Source organism: Camelus dromedarius, chromosome 20 (assembly GCF_036321535.1).
Source record: "Camelus dromedarius isolate mCamDro1 chromosome 20, mCamDro1.pat, whole genome shotgun sequence".
NCBI lineage: Eukaryota > Metazoa > Chordata > Mammalia > Artiodactyla > Camelidae > Camelus > Camelus dromedarius.
The window spans coordinates 23,420,353-23,432,537 of NC_087455.1; the positions used below are offsets into that span (position 1 = coordinate 23,420,353).

At 45.0% G+C, this 12,185-nt stretch overlaps 1 protein-coding gene across 12 annotated transcripts in view; it reads left to right on the plus strand.

Moving 5' to 3' along the window:
- The window catches only part of SYBU (syntabulin), a 104,508-nt gene that overhangs the window by 82,835 nt on the left and 9,488 nt on the right, over positions 1-12,185 (plus strand). For all 12 annotated transcript variants that reach the window (XM_064476891.1, XM_031439510.2, XM_031439507.2 and 9 more), the window contains one exon: positions 10,004-10,106. In XM_064476891.1, coding sequence (XP_064332961.1) covers positions 10,004-10,106 — 103 coding nt within the window. The remainder of the gene's footprint in view (positions 1-10,003; positions 10,107-12,185) is intronic.

Here is a 12,185-nt window from a genome sequence, read left to right on the forward strand (position 1 = left end):
ACCCTAGGAGAAGGGTCAGTGATTAGCTCTCTATTGTTTAGTGTGCTTGAGGCTTTCCTGTCAAATTGGGGAGTTCAGTCAATACAGCCCAGGTCTGAGGATTTACTCATTGATTTATAATCTAGAGGGAGGAGGAAGAGTCTTTACTACCCTCTGTCAGAACCTTCTGTTTATTTTCTTGTTTGTTTTAAATCCGTGATTGCCACACACACCCCACACCACAGCTCCCCCCTCACGCCTGGTCCCTGCTCCAAGCCCTCCCTGACACGTGTTGGGACCCAGATGTGGTTCAGAGAGGGTGATCATGAGAAGAAAAATAAAAATTGTAACAATTTTTTTAAATGCTTACTGAATGCTACGCACTACTTTTTACGTGCTTTGCACATATGAATTTGCATAATCCTTACAACAACTCTGTGAGAGATATGATTATCATTCTCTTTCCATAGAGGAAAGTCAGACACAGAGAGGCTAAGTGCCTTTTCCAAGGTCACACAGCTAGTAACGGAGGCTCCTAAACCATATTAACTCATAAAAAGTGAAGAGAAACAACTACATGGGGATTGAAAATGCCAGGGAGAAAGAGGGAGGCAATAGATTATTCAGGAACTAAGGTGAAAGGACATCGAGATATTAGAAGTGGAGCAGGGCCAAGTGCTGACGAGGTCCAGTGAGGTGGCTCAGCAGGCAGCCTGTTTAAATGGAGTGAAGGGGAAGGTCAAGGGGGTGAGGCAGGTGTGGGATGCGACTTCAGTGTGGATTGTGGGTGGTGGCACTCCCAGGAGCCTGTGCTCGGAGAGCAGACACTATGGTGTGACCTGGAGATTGTCACCTGGCAGTGACGGTGACAAGGATGGGGAGAGACAGTCAAGGCTGGGAGGTCCTGAAGTCAATTTAAAAAACTGCTTATGGACTGTGAAGGAAGGAAGGGAGGGAGGAAAAGAAAAGAGAAAAGAAAAGAAGGGAAGGCAAGCAGAGGGAGGAAGGCTGTTCAGAACCCTTGTGCACGTCTCTGCAGCAAGTTGTAAGTTGTGTCATCTTCTTCCCAGCAAGCGCGTGCTTTTGTTCCATTCATGGTCTCGAACTGCTTGCAGGCAGCACCACCTCACCGAGAGTGGAAAATGAGGGGATTTTGTAAAACATCCATCCTTTCCTTCCTCCTTATATTCTGGGCTTGGCATTACAGACACAAATCCTAGCCCTGTGCTGACTTTGTAGTGTTGGCAGCATGTCAGTTGTCCCTCCCACCTCTTCATCACCTCCTTCCACAACCCTGTCAACTGTCCCCACAGTGACACCCCCACTCCCAGCCCACCACTGCCACCTCGAGCGCTGCTTCTCCCTGACAGGTTTTCCTGCCAGACACGGAGGGCAGGCACCTTATTTTGGTCAACACTGGATAAACACTTCTCCTTAAATAGAAGCAGCGGTCTCTCCAGCTGGCCTTGTTAAAGGGACAGAAATTCAGTTCAGTAAATTTGACAAGAAATCAAAGATGAGGAGCATCTTAAGAGACTGGAAAATTCTTCAGGGAGGATTTGCTCTTGTTATTACCAGGCCCCACCTTGGATGAAGTTCATGGTCACTGTGGATGCAGCCCTTCCCCGACCTGTTCAGCAGGAGGCAGTGCGGAAAGGACTGGCCTTTAAGACTGAAGGGCTGCACTGCTGCTGGTTCCGTGTGGTTCCTTTTGGTGACATTCAGCAGGTCAGCCAGGGACGCCTCGACCACAGCAGAGGCAGCAGGTTAGGGCTGACGCGATGAGCCAGTGTTTCTCGTTGCTGAATGGTGTCTGACATCCCCAATTCCAAATTGCTGGGCCCTGATGCTTTAAAACAGGATTAGGAGGACTTCAAACCATGGGCCAACTGCTAAGTATCCTACTCGCTTTAGAAACCAACCCACGTGCACCTGAGTTTGGCTGGAACTGGCCCAGTTTGGAACAACTTCCGCATTCCGTAGGTCCCCCTCTTCCCTTCCTGTCTTCTGAAAGTGCATTTTGCCCAGGAGAGTGCTTCTGGAGAGCCATGGGGGGCAGGCCACTCTGTAAGTTAAATGCTTCTCTCCTGTGAACCTTGCCCTCGAATTAACTCCTTGCGTTGGTGGCGTGTCCACCTCACCTTCTGCTCACTCACCTCCCACTTCCCATTGAGGAAAAGTGCTTGCAGTTCGCCTGGACTGGAGAGAGGGTCCTTTGTGTTTGGAGCGCTCCTCCTCACAGCATCGTCCTTGACCATCTGCTGCACAGTCATCGATGGTGATTACCTGAAATGCAGATTCCTGGGTTCCCCAGACCTTCTGAAGTGGAATTTCTGTGAGTGTTGCCCAGAAATCTGCACTATTATTCAACTTCCCGGGTGACCCTTATGCACAGTAAGGTTTAGGAAACATTGCATTATTAATAATAATTATAAGATGAACATTTATGAGCATGTCAAGTACTTTCCATGCATTTCACGTCTCATTCATTTCAACTTCACAACAACCCTACAAGGTAGGAGGCATCCACCTAGAGCAGGGACTGACGCACGGCACGTGGCAGATGCTCAGTAAATTCTTGTTAAACAATAAATTAACTACACACACACACACACACACACACACACACGTATATATGTATATGCATACATACATTAATAAGGAAACTAAGGGTTAGAGAGATTAAAAACACTTGGCCAAGAACACAGCTAGTGAGAGGTGGAGCCAGGCTTTATAGAGCCTCCTTTGGGTAGAGCTTGTTGGTGTGTGAATTTGCAGGCTGGTGCCCCCTTCTGGTGTTGCTGGGTTGTGCGTGGCATGGGTGCTGGGGAACCACAGAGGGTATGACGGGCCTTGGGTTGAGTTGACTGATCTCTTCTCCAGAGTTTTCCTCCTGGCCACCTCTGGTAAACTGACAAGAGTCACATATTTACTTATTACTAATGAAGAGAGCAGGCCCAGGGAGGCTGGGCGGTCATTCACAAAGCCGAACAGCACCTACTTTCCTTCCCTCTACTCTAAGGTGGCCAGTGCAGAGTCTTCATCTTCCCTGGGGGTGAGGCAGAAGGAGACCAGTTATATCCTGGGTCCCTGTGGGAAATTAATAAGCTTTTTACCCTGGTCAGAAATGTTCACTTCCTCCTCTCGTCTTGAAGTTTCTTTACATCCTCTTTGCTTATCATTTCTTTCATCCACTCTTTTTGGTCGGCAGGTGGATTACCTGTATTGCTGCCAAGGACAGGTAGCTGAGCCAGGCCAAGATAAAGGGGTGAACACGACAGAGTTGTCCTTGACCTGTCGGCCCTCTTGTGCCTCCTCTTCCACGCTCCCCTCTCCCTCTTTCAAGGGACTGGCCCCTGCCAAGCCCTGAGCTGTTTGTTGTGAACCTGTGTGCATTTACCATGGGGCTTTCTGGGGGGAGGGTATAGCTCAGTGGTGGAGTACGTGCCTAGCATGCACGAGGTCCTGGGTTCAATCCCTGGTACCTCCACCAAAAGTAATAAATAGATAAACCTAATAAACCAAAAAACAAGAGAAAGCAAACAAATAGAAAAACCATGGGGCTTTCTGAAGGCAGCATTCTAACCTGTGAGCAACTTTAGATACTTTTTTAGAGGCATCCATGGAGAGTTTGTTGATGGATCTTTATATACACCCTATTGTGTACACACACACACACACACACACACACACACACACACACACACACCCCACACACAGTAAAAAACAGAAGCATGCTCTCCACTGAGGGAAAACCATCTTTTGTAAGGAGTGACTTTAAAAATGTCTGACTTAAGTGAGATAAGGCATATCCTATTGTGGGGCTTTTTAAGGGAAAGATGTTTGAAAAACCCTCTTTTGGCCCTCACGCCACTGTACCAGTCATTGCAGTTAGAAATGATAATAGCTAACATGCACTGAGTGCTTGCTATGTGCCAGGCACTGTTCTGATTTCCTTGCATGTTTCACCTAATTCCCACAATCCCTTAGCAATACCTACTGTTAATACTGTCATCCCTATTTTACAGATGAGAAAACTGAGGCAGAGAGAAGGTAAACAACTTTCTCAAGGCACCAGAGTTAGTAGAAGAGCCACCTAAGTGGCTTGACTCCAAATACTGCATTATATGGTGTGATTACTTTTGTTATATAATGATTTTCCTTTTAAAAATTTAGATTTTTTAAAAGGAAAAAGAAAAAATCAGTTGTCCATAATTGTCCTGTACCCTTACCTATATTTCTTATAACAAGAGTAAGATGCACATGGTTAGAAAAGCCAAATGGCTCAAAAAGATGGAAAAGGAAAATAAGAGATGCTTTATATCCCCATTGTCCTACTTTCAAGGGAAACCACTTCTAACAGACTTTTTTTTTTCTTCCTCAAGAAAAATGTTCTGTGCCTATAGCAGGTTATATTTTATGTAAGGATTTATTCACACAAAAGCAGGTGTGCCACACCCACTATTCTGCATCTTGTTTTTCTCTCTAATAACAGATCTTCCAGGTGTGTTCACTTCAGCACACACAGGTGCATGCCCCTCCTTTTCCTGACTGCAGAGTATCCTCCTAGGCTGCTGTTCCACCGGGCTTGCCCAGTTGCTCTTGATGGACAATTGGCTTGTCTTTTGGATGCTTACGTGCAGGGTCAATTCCTAGCAGTACAGGTTTCTTTTTCACGCATGTTGCACCAACTCACACTCTTGCTACCTCCTCTCGGTATTTTGTTCCAAAACCTTAACAGAACCAGTGTGATCAAACTTCGAATTTTTAAAAAATTTTTTGCCAATCCAGTGGAAAAAAACTCCATGTTTTCATTTACATTTTTTATGTTATAAGTGAGATTGTATGGCTTTTCAGGTCTATTAGTCATTTGTTTTTCTTTCTTTGTCTGCCATCTGTCTGTTCATGTCCTTTGCCCATTTTTCTGTTTGTTTTCTTTTTTCTAATTTGTTTGAGCTTTTGGTAAATTAAGGAAATTAACCCTTTGTCTATAAATATGTTGTAAATATTTGCTTTCAGTTTATTCTTTGACATAGACTGCTATTTTCCCATAAGTTGTTGTTTTTTTAAGTTAGATTTATCAATACAAAATTATTCACTTCTACATACTTTAAATTTGAACTTTTGTTTTTACATGTTTATATATTTGCTTTTAAGTGTATGGCAGCTCCACATGAATATCAGTCAGCTTGAATATAAACCCTTCCTGAAATTATGATAAAAATGAAATGGTATTTACAATTTTTCAGGAAGATATATTCTGACATGCAAGAAAACATATATATAAAATGTATATAGTGTGTGTATATATATATATTTCAATCAGTTTATCAATCTTTTGATCCAGTATTCTCTTACTCCCTTTCTGAGATAAACACCTATGGGGATTCAGTTTGCAAAATAGTTTGCAAAAGCTAAAACAAGAGCCCTGTTTAGGCTGTGAAGCATTTCTTGGGTTCCTTGGCAAGACCCCCAAAGCTCTGCAGCTAGGGGCCAGCGCTGCTGGGTGAGCTGCGGGGAAGCTCCTTGAGCGGAGTCTTCTGTGGTTGCCCGAGTGCCCAGCCCAGCTGCTCCGTCATAGCGCTGCGGGGCTTCAGTGAGCACGGCTCCTCTCTCCTCTCTAGAGACCTCTACATCAAAGCTCTGTGGATCTGTGTGGGGACAGGAGATGGGGGGCTGTTTTTGGTTTTGTTTTCTTTTTTAATTTGCCACTTCTGTTTGAGGTGGGGATATCGGTGGCTAGCCTGGATTAATTTGATAGCTTTGTGGAGACAGAGGACAAAGGAAGGTTTGGGGTTGCTCCAATCAGTAGTTTAGAATGGCTTTCTACAGCTTAGCAGATGTCAGGTTTGCTCTGTTCTGAGGCCTGTGATGTTCTGGTGTATGAGGACTCCACAGTCTCCTGAACGTGGGCAAAAATAATGATGCCCTAGGAGACTGGATCGCAGGCAGTGTTTTTTAAAAAATACATCTAGTTATCAGTTTTGGCACATAGTCTTTTTGTTTCCATTTCCCTTCTGTCTCTGATCCGGGCCTTGCCATCACATGCACAGAATGCTCATTACCCTAAGGTCATGAATAAAAGTAAGGCCTCTCAAGAGACTGCTGCAGTGCGAGCAAACAAAAACCCACCAGTGCCCACCAGCACTGCTGGAGGCCAGCCAGCCCGGCCACTTGGAAATGCCTCCTGCTGCAGGATGAGCCATCGCCCAGACACTGGCCTCGCACGGTACCGCAAGGGTCATGAGGCTCATCCTCCCTGTTCATTCCTGGCATCCTGCTCCGCCAAGCCCAGCAGCCGACGGAAGACAGTATCGACGAGGATAACTTGGATGTGCACATCTTTAAATTTCCTTCAGCTTTTCAAGCACAGCCCTTCAGTGGCCAAATACTGTTCCCCGGGCTTTGTCAAAGTGTTCCCTGTGACCTCAGAGATTTACCACTCAGGTCTGCACGTGGGGGCAGATGGGGGCAAACACATTCTTGACCAGAAAAACTGCTTTAGGCTAATGCTATCCAAAAAATCCCTGTGGAATATATATTAAAAGTCTTAAAATGAGTATATTTTTTGACTGAAGTATTCTGCTTTTAGGAATTTATTCTAAGGAAATAAGCAGACAGGGAAATACATTTGTATGCCCACGCATATCTGTGGAACATTAGGCCTATGCTTAAGAACATGGACCCCGGGGTCAGATGGCCTGGGTCCGCCCTTGGCTCCACTTCTTATTAGTTATGTCACCTTGTGCGTGTCACTCAGATTCTCTGCCTGATCTGTAAAAGGGACTGATGACTATCCCCACCTCATAGGGTCCATACTGTCCTGAGAAATAAATGAGTTACTATGTAAAAGATTCTCGGGATAGTTTCTGGCACATAGTGTTTGTTACTGATAATAGAAAAATTGGACGTAGCCTACATATTCAAAACCTAATAAAATAAAATGTGCCATACTTTAAAGATATTCACCTATTAAAAGAAAAACAATCCATAATAATGTATTAATTATGAATGCTGAACAGTTATATTCCAAAAAGTTATTTTTTGGTGATGGGCTTGTAGACTGTATTTTTTCCCTCTGGATCATTGCGATATTCTAGAGCTTCCACAAAGGAAATGTACAGTATAATAACAGTTGTCTTTTTAACCCCTGCAGAATAATAGTAAGAGCTAACATTTGTTGAGAGCTTACAACGGATCGGGTGTTTTTCTAAGACGATAGATATTCACCGCTGACGGTAACCCTAGGAGGCACTCTGAGCCTCATCTCCATTTCCCAGATTAAGAAACCGAGGTTCGGAGAGGTGAAGTGACAAGTAACATGTCGTGCATTTTCCATCTAGTAAGCAGTAGAGGTGGGATTTGAACCTGGGCTGTCTGACTCGGGGCCTTTGTTTTTAGGTCAGATACGGTCTTTGTATGATTTCAATAACCCAGAAGAGCAGTGAACCACAGCACCCACAATAGTAACCTAGCTGCATACACTGTTCAAAGGACCTGCGTAAGGAGTGCCTCTCCTTCCTTGTATCTTTGTCGCCAGCTCACAGATAAAACGGGGCTTTTTCAGGTCTGCAGGCTTCCTCTTAGTAAACGGGGGGAGCATATCAGATGATACAGTGAAACTGACTTTTCTGTGTATCCCTTAAAAAGAGTGCATTGACTTTACATTGCAGTAACCAAGCTGGAAAGTTTGTATTTTTTTCAAACCATAAACGGAAATAAGGAGTATATACGTTTTTCACTATCGTATTACTCAGATCGTCCTGAATGCAGCTGCAGGGTACCCTGCACGAGTCTTCTCAGTCTCTGTCAGATGTGCACAAGAGAAGTTAGGGAAGTACAGGAACCAAGTGACCTTCGGCCCTGCAAAGGTCAATATATTGAGTTCCAGGAGCAATAAAGTGTAGAACGAAGTTGTCCCTTCAGAGTACATAATTACCGCAGATCAGAGGCAACCATGAGGATTAACTGGATTTTCGGCAATTGTCTGTGTCTGTTCTAGAATTTCCGTTTTCACGCAGGTAGTTAAATTATAATTGATGGGGTTTTTGCATACCTTTTAAAAAATGGAAATTGGGTGTTTCAGAGTAATAATTTTACATCAGAAAATAGTATCTTACACCTAGTGGCTGTAACAACAGGATCCATTTTTGAAAATTGTCCACCTTTATTATTTTATAACCAACCTGCTAATTTACTAGCAGACAAGGTTGGTTGCACTGGGCTGTCCGGACTAGTGCTTCCTGCAGAGCACTACCAATCGTGAATCCTGGAGACAGTTAAGTACCACAGTTTAGCCAATGCATTACTCAGGGACAACTGATTAAGTTCAGGGAGCTTCTAGGAGTTTGTTACATCAGTAGATAGTCTCTGAAATCCAGAAGGAACAGCCAGTCCAGGTCCTGTTAAATTGCTACCTTCATCCTCCCAGAATTCTGCCGGGACTTGGGATTCACGGCTGTCATCTGCTCTAAGGGGTCCTTCTTGATCTCTTTCACAGAAGAGGGCGGCTGACTTTCGTGACAGGTCCTGGAAGCCGGGGAAGGGATTTTTCTCTCTGCCTTGCTGTTGCTTCCCTTCCTTTCCAGCAAAACTAATACAACCGGTCAGTGAGAGCATCCATTCCCCGGTGGGCCAGTCTGGCCGCATCTTGTCCCCGTGGCTCGTCTTGGCTGTGAGGGAGGCAGTAGTTTATTGCTGCCCGCACTTCTTCCCATGGCCTTCCTGAGGACGTGCAGGAGCATGCGGATTTGGTCCTGGACAGGACTCATCACCCACAAACCTTGGGCAAATAAATCAGCTTTGGTTTCCTCAGTAGTAGAATGGTGAGATTAATATCTGCCTTACAAAGCTGTCAGGCTGAACAGATACCGAGAATAGAAACAGTCGTGAACAGGGCTTGGAACCTAGCAGGCACTCAGTAAATAGTTATTATTGTGATGATAGTTACTGTTCACTGCTTGTTAGAAAATCAGGGGATTTAGATTAGTCATATTTTCCTCAACTCAGAAATGTGATCCGGCTCTGTGTTTTAGACCAGGAGAGTCACAAATTGTGTTGTAGGAGTGGAGAAACAAGGCCAAGTAAAATTACCTACATTGATCTTCCAAAAGCTTATGGAATTTCACTTTTTAAAAAATCCTCTTTTCTTCCCATTGTTCTGTTACCTCTTCCACTCCCCTGCTCTTCCCCAGGCAATCCATGGAATGTTTTCATTAATCCTATTTCAGGACTTGTATTTTTTTTTTTGTTAAAAATAAATGTATGTTAATTATTATACCACACAGCATGTTTCTAATTATACAATGAACTCTAGTCTGTGCTCAAAATATAATGTGATTTTTGTAAACTAATAAACAACCCCTCCACCCACCCCCAAAACTGCAATTTCAAATTTCAGTGTCATTCATAGTTTCCATCACTGTCACTGAACTTTTTCCTCACTCTCTTTGGAGATGTTCAGTTCCTGCTCTTGGTTAAGGTTCTGTTCTTCAGAGAAACCGCAGCTGCAGTCAGAGAAGGCAACCATCGGATCGTGCCAGTTGGAGCCGTTATCTGGAGCCCAGGCTTTCCCCCCACTGCTTCTAGCTGGTTGATTATCTCCAGACCCTAACGTGCCAAATTCAAGTATGGCTAGCCGACTACAAAGCCCAAAGATAAACTCTTCTTGGAAAAACTGCTCTGGGGCTGACAAGCATGCTTTTCATTCTGCTGAAAGTTCGGGCGGGCGCGTTGATGTTCTGGGAGGGGCGGGCATTGTCCCCGGGTCACCGCCGATGGTCTGCAGGAACCCGGTGTCTATAAGACCTGCCGCCCTGCACTTCTGAGCTGTGTTTATGAAGTGATGTCCTCGTGCCCGCACCTCCTCTCTGCTTTGAGGAAGATCCCAGAACCCGGGAGCGCTGGCACCTGGCCACTTGCTGAGTTTGTGTGTGAAGGCAGGGAGCTTGGAGGGCAGGGGACGGGCCAGTGTGTTCTCGGGTTTCCTTTCCTTCACGCTTCTCTCTCCCCTGTTGTTTTTCAGGTAGTGAAGCCGATTTCAGCTCCTCGAGCAGCACCGGCAGCATCTCGGCCCCTGAGGTCCACATGTCTGCTGCGGGAAGCAAGCGGTCCTCTTTCTCACGCAAGTAGGCCTGCCTCCCGCCTCCCACTCTGTCCTTGTTAAGACGCGTTGCCCAGCGACTTACCTGCACTTTGTTTCCCTGGAGCCACCTGGACTACTGTCCATTCCTGTGGGTTATTATGATTATTCAGTGAATGGGTTTTGTCTGCTGGTTTTCTCCAGGGATTTGCAGTGGGCACTCTTCCCTGCCTTACCCCTGTGCTCAGGTGGGTGGCCTGCGTTTGTCTCTCATGGCTCCCTCTTCTCCAGCGTGGGCTCTGGGGCCCTGCTCCTCCTCTCCTGCCCCCCCTCCCTTCACCAGCTGTGTGCTCACCTGGGTATCCAGCTGGTCGTCTCTCACTTCCACCTGCCTCCCCTTCATGAATCTGTCCTCTCTCAGCTGTGAAGCCTCTTCTTCACCCTTGCTTTTCTCAAACTGAGCTTCCTTTTTTATCCTTGTGAAAGAAGCATAGAGACCCTCTGGCAACTCCCACCATTCACTTGAGGAAGGGGTGAAGAAAGCATCAAGTTCATAGGCATGGGTGCCCCCCGGCCCCCGCAAGCAGTAGAAGGGAAGAGCTAAGTGTGTGTGTGTGGGATCTGGAGCCCGGCTACCTTGACTTGAATGCCAGCTTCAGCACCTGCAGGCTGTGTGGCCCTGAGCAAGTTACTTAACTTCTCTCTGCCTCAGTTTCCTCATCTGTAAAATAGGGCTGTAGTCATACCCACCTCGTAGGGTTTATTGTTAGGGTTCAATTAGTGAAAACAGGTACAGTGCCAGGGCATTGCTTGAAGCAAAGTAAACATCAGCGGATGCTCGCCACTGATGCTCTTCGGATTACGGGAGAGAAGGACTGTGAGGTGAATGGGAGCGCCATTCACGCTTGATGAGACGGGTTGTAAGCCCTGGGATTCTCTGCTGCTGTCAGTGGCTTTATTTATTTATTCAATAAGTATTTATTAAGCATCTACTACGAGGCAGGTTCTGGAGAGAGGGCGGTAAACAGAACTTCATGAAAACTATTCATTCTGGTAGGGAAAGAAAGATAACAAATACATAAATACTGTAATTATTTTTTGAAAACATGCAGGGAAAGCATACAGTGAGTAATGGGATGTGTGGTATATTTTAGACAGGCCGTTTCAGGGAGACTCTGATGAGGTGAGCCTGGAGCAGGGACCTGAACAAAGCCATGGAGTAAACCACATGATACAGGGTAATTTGTCACTTGACTATCCTGGCCCACAGTGTCCAAATGAGTAAAAGGGAGCTTGGACCACGTGATTTTTAAAGTCCCTTGCTGGAGAAAAACTATTTAGATTCTAAAAGCTTACATTTCCAAGACTCAGCAAGCAAATATTTCCCATTTCTCTTGAGTGAGCAGAAGTTCTCGCTGTTATTTATAAAGGGACCTGAGATCCCCAGTGCAGCCTTTGCATTGTTCAAAGCTGAAGCCAGACAAACCTGTGACTAAAGAGTGAAGTGCACAGTGAAGAAGCACAATTGTTCTGTCCCCAAATACCATCTATTTTGGAAATAAAGTGCCTCCAGGTTCACAGGATGTGACTATAAACATTCTCTGTATAAATCAGCTGTGCCTTGCTTTGAGAATAAACAATTTATCTCACCCATTCACGTGCCCATGGTACAAGGAATCAATGAACAGAGAGGCAGAAGGAAAAAGAAATGGCCTGAAGAGGAAGCTAATTTTATTAAGCATTTCAAAGGAGTTTGTGTTTGTGGCTAAATTCCAAGGGAATGTCAGTTATACTGAGTGACTTAGAGAAAATATTCTAGTCTGGAATCCATGAATTTCTCTTCAGTGATTAAAAATTGATGTGTTAAACATAAAATAGCTAAATATAATTATGTGCAAATCAGACATATGCTTACTAGACAGGAAATTGAAATTGGCAAATCTTTCTATCCATTATCCTGTTTTTTTATCTGAGCCAGGCACAGAGCTCCATCAATGGATTTCTGGGGTGGAATATCTCCAGCATTTCATGTAATCTTTGTTCCCTGTGGGACCATGCATTGAGGACAGCTCCTCTACATGCCCAGGCATCCATGCCAGACTAAAATGGCTTATGATCCTTTTCA